This window comes from Aegilops tauschii, chromosome 1 (genome assembly GCF_002575655.3).
Source record: "Aegilops tauschii subsp. strangulata cultivar AL8/78 chromosome 1, Aet v6.0, whole genome shotgun sequence".
In the NCBI taxonomy this organism is placed as follows: domain Eukaryota; kingdom Viridiplantae; phylum Streptophyta; class Magnoliopsida; order Poales; family Poaceae; genus Aegilops; species Aegilops tauschii.
In genome coordinates, this window is record NC_053035.3 from 67,209,442 (window position 1) to 67,218,210 (window position 8,769).

Genomic DNA, 8,769 nt, shown 5'->3' on the forward strand with positions numbered 1-8,769 from the left:
TTTGTAACTGTGCAAGACAAGATTTATTTTAGTTCAAATCATGTTTACATTTTGAACTGGCCGTGTCCATCACAGCCTGCAAACACCACTTCTTTACAGGCCATCAAACATCATAGATACAAGCTGACAATGAAGATGTATGAAAGAAGACTATACAGCTAGACTAACCTGTAATTCTGTTTGACGAGTACATCACTCGTTCGAGGTCAGCTTATTCTTTTTTCCTTGTGCAGGTATGACTGAGTAGTACCAAACATGCCTGGTTGCACTTACAGTGCTGCAGATGGCACAGCAGTCAGTTTTCCACGTACTCGAGTATCGCGCCTGTATGATTGAAGCCACATGATACATGAACAGCACTTGCATTCTTGCCAAGTTCTACCATCATCGGCTCGCAATAGTCGACGTCGTTTCCATGCCCCTGCAAAGCAGAGGCACTGGTCAGCAAAATCAGGTGAAACGAGCAGTTTTACCATGATATGTAGAATCATTGTTAACATGATTTGATGGAAATTGTGCAAGCAGGTACAAAGATGCCAAACATCGGCATCAAGTACTAATAAATTGTTGTAGTGGCAGCAAGCAACTCACTAATTGCCCGCCAGAAGAATGGCCCTCTTCGAAGAAGGTACCGTTGGCACCTCCCCAGCCCCACGTGTAGATATCTTCACCTGAACGTTTTGAGATGTTCTGAGTATCACAGGCAATGTGGCAACAAAAGAGAAAAGACAACCCATAAGATCTTATTTGAAGATAGCATGGCAACTTTTCTCAGGTACTACCTCCTTTCCTAAATATATGACGTCTTGATGGTTTAATTTAAACTGCCAAAACGTCTTATATTTAGAAACAGAGGGTGTATATATCATAAGAATAGAAGAACACCATTCTTTCTTTAGACTGGGTGCAACTGGTTTCGAGTCCTCTTGGGTGTGAATTTGGGTTCTCACTATAAAATAAAATAAAAGTAGGGCCTTCCCCTGCCACTTTCCTTTCCAAGAAAGAAATACTTATGTTGTTCATTCAAATGGACATAGAAAATGGGATGGAAAGTCAGGCAGATGTCATGAAACAATAATAACCCTTTACTATTGCGAGGTTTTGTCTCTCTGAATTGTGTGTACAACTAGTTAAGTCGAGCCATGTGTGTGTACCCTGCATTTTATATTACTGTGACATGATATCCTCAACTCAATACCCAGTGCAAGTATAGTCTAGTAGAACTATCGTTCTATTTTCTGTTGCTATACATACTTGAGAGATACAATTGTCTAGCCAAGGGAACTCCATGAAAATAAGTTGTGTAATGAGACCTAATGATGGACACCCTGTGTCAAGATATAAGTATTTGCTTCATAACATAATTTTCTAGTACTAGTTAGAACTTAGAACCCAGCATACAATAGAAATGATAAAACAATTTGATACCTGAAATTGCAGCTGTGTGCTTCCAACCACAGGATACCTGCAGAAGGTAGACGGTGAAGGTTCGCCAGAAATCAAGAAATATATTTTCCTTTTTGCGAGGGGAGAAATGAATTGTCTTTTCTTTGCAAGGAAAGAAACAAGCAGCCTTTTTTTGCAAGGGAAAAAAACATTGCAGTATAAATAGAAATTGAACCAATGACTAGACATACTGCATACCAACCTTAGATACAGGAAGCTTAAATAATGAACTTCTTACAACTTCTGGGAAGCGAACCATGCCTGTACCTCTGGGAAGCGATACTATGTAAGTCAGCAATCCCAGAGTTTGATGCAAATGAAAACTTCTAGAAGCAGTAGTAGATGGAAGTACCCAAGACCAAGGCAGCCATTTTCATTTGAACCCCAAGAGTACAAATCTCCACGATCTGCAAAATATCACGGGTATCCATGTCACCATTTTCAGATCCTTAGAACAGTTGAATAGAACTGATAGTTGTCACTGATAAATTGTAAAAATATAACACCATCCAAGCCATGTCCCTTGCCACGAGATAGAAATATTTGCTTAGCAATTCAGTAATTATGCTAGTAAAATAAGCATTAAGGATTAAGCTACAAAATTGAAGAGAGTTAAAAGGGCAGACCTCCACAATGACAATCTATAAGAAATTTCATGTAAAATATGCTTCCACTATGAAGTACATAAAGATTTTACAATGTGCAAGTCCACAATTTGTTCAATTTGAACTGCTTGAGTTGATCATTCAAGAAAATAGAGGGACAGTTTGTGGAGACAAAATGGACATGCATGGATGTAAAACTCAAGCTGCATAATCCTTTAAAGTGCATAAGGTGCTATTGAAGAAAACCCCATATATGCCAAGTTTATACTGTACATGTTATGGTTGTGGGTTCACAAGGGAACAGGACATAGGGCATATCTGTGAGGGCATTGGATAGGTTATGTTAGAGATAGAAAGGTTAAGAAAAGACTCTAGTTAAATTAGGAACAGTCCAATTAAACTAGGAAGATAGAGTCACGGTTTGATCTTGAGTGTCTTGTATGAATTGAGAACTGATTTGTGGATCAAAGTTAGTCGCTTTATTTAAGGACTAGCATGTAACAAACTTAATGAAGCAATAAGAGAATAGTTTATCAATCTGTTATCTCCCTCATTTCCACCTTCCCCAACCTATGTTCTACTCCTCAATCCCCTATTCCATGCCATCCGGCCATCTTCATGGCGGTAGTTACCCAGTTTGTTCCATTCCACCACCGCATCTAGGACAAACCATGGCCTGATCAGATATGTTGTCAGTCTGCACGGCTTCACCAAGTGCAATATAGAGATGAAGATATTTTGACCTGAGATCCTAGTCCCCCGAAAAGGATTATGTATCAGTATCAGTGTATAACTATTCCTAAAATTTGTTTTTCTTTATTTGGAGACCAAATCTGAAGGACAGGCCTCGCGCAGTGGTGAAGTACTCCCCACTTGTGCCAAGAGGTCCTGGGTTCGACACGGCCTCCCTGCATTGCACTGTGCAGGGGTAAGGCTTGCCTCGTATGATCATTCCCTAGACCCCACCTGGTGTTGGAGCTTCTGGAACTGGGTCTGTCCTTTATTTGGAGACCGAATCTATTCCTCAAGAAATATATGCAAATGCATATGACCAAAGTTTTTATCTAATTCAATCTACCAAATTACTGCCAGCAACAGAAATAAGTGCTCCTCTTTTGATTTCTGCATGCACAACTGATACCTGTTACGGCGCAAGTATGATAACCTCCACAAGCAACTTCTTCTGAAAATTGTATCTCTTCAACAGCACTTGGTCTAGGTGCATCATTTGATCTTCCAAGTACCTGTAATTTTGGGTTAAATACAGGGAAAATCCCAGGAAGCTAGATTTATGGCCAAGAAAAAATCTCAATAAAAACAGTAAAAAAAAAATGTCCCAAGAGGCCTGATTGGATACCACCTTCTCAGTCTTCTGCCCAAACATGAACACAGTACCTTTTTCTGCAATTTTTACGCAAGGAGCACATAAGATGAAGAAATCATGATCAGGAGTTGACTACTGTACTACTTTAAACAATTTTTCTGTGATCTTACCATCAATGCAAGCTGAGTGCAGCATTCCCGCAGCTATCCTTTTAATCTATCCAATGCAACGACATGAACAATGAGAAGGGGATCATTATTTGATCAGGACACAGTGAAACTTAAAGCAAAATACCTTGATACCATCAAGGTTTTTTATCAACCTTGGAGTATATTCACTGCACAGATGAAGATCAGATTATCAAGAATCCTTCCAGACAAATATAGCTTTAGCATAGTGCAAACAAATCCAAACCATCAAGCATGTTTTACAGTGAAATATCCAACATAATACCACACAGATCTTTTCTCGAGCTCATACTACATCATCTCGGAACTAGGAACTTCGGCAATTAAGTTTGTGACATGTGAATTTGTTATGAGATGAACATTATCTTTCTAAGTACATAAGTGCCAGCTTCTGATAGAGAATTTTGCATTCTTAAGGTTAAGGTGTTACTATGTCCATATTTTCCAAATAAATGACAACATGAGCTATCCCAGAAGTTAGAGTGGTGTGTCCACAATAAGTGCTCTGCAAAAACTTGTGATCTTACTTTGAGGTCATAGCGAATCCCAGGAAGCTAGATTTATGGCCATGTCCAAGTCTACCAGCACCAGCAGCTCCCCAACTCAAGGCTTCACCATCCTCTTAAGAAGAAAATAACAGGGGAATTTCAGAAGCTCAAAAGCAGTAATATTCAAGTTATTACTATAGCACAAATACATAGCACATTCACCTGTAACAACAATTGAGTGCTCTGATCCCAAAGCAGTCATTTTCACTCTAACATCAGCCAAGTAGTCAACCTTTCTTGGGGTAGAGACTACTTTTCCTGCACCTAAACCAAGTAGGAAGGACTCTTTAATTCAGAATTTTAAGCTGATGGCAAATGTTCAGTTTAATAGCAAGATTATTGATGAAAGAAACAACAGACCATCATACCCAGTAAATCTTAACAGAAGCATGAGGATGCTACAGGTGATGATGGAAAGACAGGTAGAACAAACTGGAGCTTAAGTGCTCAAGTATTATGTACAAGTCAATCTTAGACATAGATGTTTCAGATATTTTTTTTTCTTTTGAGGGAAATTGATGTTCCAGATTTTAGTTGGATCAAATGACCCCACACCCATCAGTGTAAAACAAGACACTGTTGATAACGCCAAATTGTTAAACCAGTCCAAACATTCAATCATCACATATAGCATGAAGTGGGGGGTACAACCATGGATGGTGCTAAGAGTGTAAAGAAAGAAGATAATATTATTACTTTTGCCAAGGCCAAGCTGGCCACTCGAATTTTTGCCCCAAACGAAGAGCTCACCATCGGCTGTTGAAAAGAGATAGCACAAAAGCTTATTAATATGAATTGGTTTCGCAAAAATTCTGATGTACATCATAAATAATAAATAAATTTGATTAAAAAAATGAACACTTCCTCCAGTTCTCGAAAAGACACTGGCACGGTGGGCAAACTAGAACTTTGGTCACTATTTTCTATTGTAATGTATTTACAAAGCCCAATAAAAAGTTGTATACGATCAGTAATTTTCAAGACAAATTGTTGCATATGATTTTTAAGTATCTTGTCTGAATAACTTAAGAGACAATGATAATCAAAGTTTGAAAGTTACCAAATGGCAGCTTCTAGGGAACAGGAGGGAGTAGAAGATAACGAGCTCGTAGCATTTACAGTTTGTATAGTAGTCTTAAGTATTAGTGAAATGTTGATTAACTTGTGAAGAAACATGTTGTGTGGTGCACGGCAGTACTCAATCATCAATAAAAAAAAGGGCAGCCTGGTGCATGTAGCTCCCGCTTGCGCAGGGTCCGGGGAAGGGTCCGACCACTTTGGGTCTATTGTACGCAGTCTTTCCCTACATTTCTGTAAGAGGCTGTTCCCAGGACTTGAACCCGTGACCTCATGGTCACAAAGCAGCAACTTTACCACTGCATGTAGCTCCCGCTTGCGCAGGGTCCAGGGAAGGGTCCGACCACTTTGGGTCTATTGTACGCAGCCTTTCCCTACATTTCTGTAAGAGGCTGTTCCCAGGACTTGAACCCGTGACCTCATGGTCACAAGGCAGCAGCTTTACCACTGCGCCAAGGCTCCCCTTCAGTACTCAATCATCAATACTAAATAATAATCTTATATAATTCTACACAACTTATGAAGGTACTACGAGCAATAAGATGTTTCAACGGCATGGATGGACAGTTTAGGTCCAGGTAAAGTGCACAATTCAAGATATCTATCCTTTCTTATGAAAATGAAGCCCAATTAGTGCATATTTCTGTTGCATATTTATAGTTGCCTGTCTCATTTGTTTATATATGGATATATAGTACTGAGCCACAGAGGGTCCACTAATATTTATAATCAGCTTCTACTGCAATATAATGTTGAAGACCTAGAGTATATTGTGTACGCCACACAGAAACAAGGAGCTCAAAATTACTTGATCACTAGCATAATGCCCGTGTGCTGCTACGAAGCCATAAAGAAGATGAGGAGTTAGCCCACCGGCTTAGGAATCACCAAAAAACGTTGGTGTCCGGCAGCCGCTGTGAGGTTCACGATTATAAGAAAGCAAAAATACCATGAGGGGGCATGCGACGGGCGTTGGAGAATCTTAAGCGACCATAGTAGGTCCTTTGAAGATTTAAAGTGAGACAACATTTTGAATGTTGAAACACATGATCTGCATTAGCAAGTTGACTGCACAAGGTCGGCGATCAGGTAAGAGGACAAGGTCTATCATCGGGGTTGGAATTATTATTTGTTTGCTGTCCTATGCTATGATATAGAACTAGAAAAATTGGTTGGGAAGGAAAACTAAAACCAAGAGCATGATTTTCAGGTGGAGTCTCACGTGAAAGTAGTCCGTAGCATATTTATTTATTTGTGCTGGGTCCCACATGTGAATTAAAAGTACATTCCTATATTTACATCTTTTGAAGGTTGCTAGTCCACATATGGGCAGGAGTGTATTTGTTTTATTTGTGAAGGTTGTTGATCCATATGTGAACTCACCACCAACTCCAACCTTTATAAGTAGGATAAAATACTTGGCCATTGCTAGTAAAGGTTGATCAATCAGCCACATTCTCCATACATCTGGGTTTATAAGGCCCATTATCGTTGTCTTAAAAAATCAGCATCTATACTACCAAATCAATATCCTTAGATATATATCATGAACTATGTTTTCATAATGTATTCATTGAGTATTGCATATATTGTATTATTTTTTGTATAAACTTGGTCAAACTTTAACTAGTTCAACTTAAGAAAAGATTAATAGGCCTTACAAACCCGGATGGAGGGCTTTAGGCATATAACATAATTTAAAAGAAAACTTTATTAATGGACAGCTCGCTCAATCTTATTTATTTATCAGAAATGCTAAAAATATGACATCAGATTTTTAAGCATGGCAAATCTGATGTCCGGGAAGGCAAATTATGTTGTCGCGAGCATGGCAATTTCCTTCAGCGAGCATGGCAAGATTTGCCATGCTTAAAAATCCGAGTCAGACTTGTAGAGAAATCCTTATTTATTACTTATTAGGACACTACAACTGGGTGCTCTAGGAGCTCCATCAGGCATCCATGCCCCTGGCCGTCAGATTTTAATACTAACAATAATATAACAGGTGGTCTTGCTGTTTCCAGTGTCCCCTTCTCAATATATACATTAACCTTCTTCTGGTAAAGCAAACCTAGGCACATAACTGCACCTTACTTTTTTCGCTCACCTGTTACTGCACAAGAATGATGGTTGCCAGCTGAAATTTGTACAACTTTCTCGTGAAATCCAGAGACTTCAACAGGGTCCTACATGTAAAAGAAAAACCTGTCACTGGAAGAACACGGATGTGTGGACTAATGACCTACAAGGGTAAATAATAAACAGACAAGAGAACCCCAAAAAAGAACTGTAACATACATAAATTGTATGTCAATAGATGCCATAAATTCATGGATTGGAGATTCAATCTGCTAAATTTCTTAAGCGGGAGGAATCAAACATCTGGTGTAAAACATTATACCGACATCGAAATATTTATATAGCTATTCACTTTCATGCATATCTGTATCTCCTGTACACATAAAAATATTCCATACAGCAGACTGGTTTCGCAAAGAGAATAGAACAAACACTGATTTAATCTGTCTCAGCTAGTACTATTTCTGAAGCGTCTGGCTTTGAATTAATGGCTTTGATTAACAGTGTAGACACAAACATAGGGAGGTATAACGGACAAGAACCAGTACCAGAGTATGAGGCATCGAGGAGCCTATCCCGAGCTGCCCAAAGTCGTTCAGCCCCGTAGCAAATACGCGCCCACCCTCTGAAGAAAACGGCAGGTCAGAATCTCTCGGAATCCTTTACATTGCGATGTCAGGAAAGAAGAAGCAGGTAGGGTGAGGGGAGCGTACCGGTGAGGAAGAGGGTGTGGGCGCCGCCGCAGGCGAGCGAGGTAGGCGGGTCGGCGGGGCGCGTGAGGAAGAAGGGGCACGCCGTGGGGCTCCACCGCGACTCCAGCGCCCCCAGCCCCAGCCGGCCGTGGTCCCCGTTCCCCCACAGCGCCGCCACCCGACGCCGCGCCGGATTGCCCGAATCGGCGCCCACTGCCGCGGTGTCGGACGAGAACCATCGCGGCCGCGGCCACCGCCTCGCCCGCCACATCGCCGTTCCGCGTTGGAGCTCTGGAGTGGTCGCGTCGCTCGCGGTGTCGGATAGTCCACGTCGGCGACCTGATTATCTCCTCGTAGCATACTGTCGTCGGTTCAGGCTTTTACCGGTGAGACGTCCGGTTCATCATTCATTTACGAAAAGAACGAACATTTATTTATTTTTTTAAATCTGACACTCACATCAAATGAATACACATAGTATTGGCTGTAAATCAGTTACTAAGGGCATTTTCAACGCTGACCGCAAACTGTCCCATATGTCCGGACCGCGCGTGTTGTATCATCCAATACGGATCTGTATCGGTCTGATAAGCGGTCTCAACGTGTTAATTTCGACATAGGGAAGACAAAGTGGTGGGCTTTGTGAGAGCCCGGACCCCTACCACACCAGCTCCTGACTACCCTAGCCCACTCAAAAATCTCACTAGCCTCTCCCACGCTTTTCATCAAACGCATGCACCGCTTGCCGCACCACATTCATGCTGGTCCAAAGCATGCAGTGGACGACATTGATGCCCGCCGTTTGACTGG

At 41.0% G+C, this 8,769-nt stretch overlaps 1 protein-coding gene across 1 annotated transcript; it reads right to left on the bottom strand.

Moving 5' to 3' along the window:
- Positions 1–8,361, bottom strand: LOC109750269 (ultraviolet-B receptor UVR8). The gene is made up of 15 exons (XM_020309228.4): positions 7,981–8,361; positions 7,816–7,892; positions 7,296–7,374; positions 4,808–4,867; positions 4,274–4,375; positions 4,091–4,184; positions 3,670–3,712; positions 3,546–3,591; positions 3,412–3,452; positions 3,193–3,295; positions 1,799–1,853; positions 1,649–1,715; positions 1,429–1,465; positions 592–671; positions 1–421 (listed from the first exon to the last, which is right to left on the bottom strand). The coding sequence occupies exons 1-15, from the start codon at positions 8,228–8,230 to the stop codon at positions 296–298; spliced, it is 1,260 nt and encodes a 419-aa protein (XP_020164817.1). The 5' UTR covers positions 8,231–8,361; the 3' UTR covers positions 1–295.
- Positions 8,362–8,769: the final 408 nt, after the last annotated feature.

Bases quoted from the DNA above. Each gene is read 5' to 3' on its own strand.
- LOC109750269 (XM_020309228.4), bottom strand. From the start codon at position 8,230: ATGTGGCGGGCGAGGCGGTGGCCGCGGCCGCGATGGTTCTCGTCCGAC. The intron at 1,854-3,192 runs GTATCAGTTGTG...GATATTTTGCAG, and splicing joins TCATACTTGCGCCGTAACAG to ATCGTGGAGATTTGTACTCT. The intron at 672-1,428 runs GTATCAAATTGT...CAAAACGTTCAG, and splicing joins GCACACAGCTGCAATTTCAG to GTGAAGATATCTACACGTGG.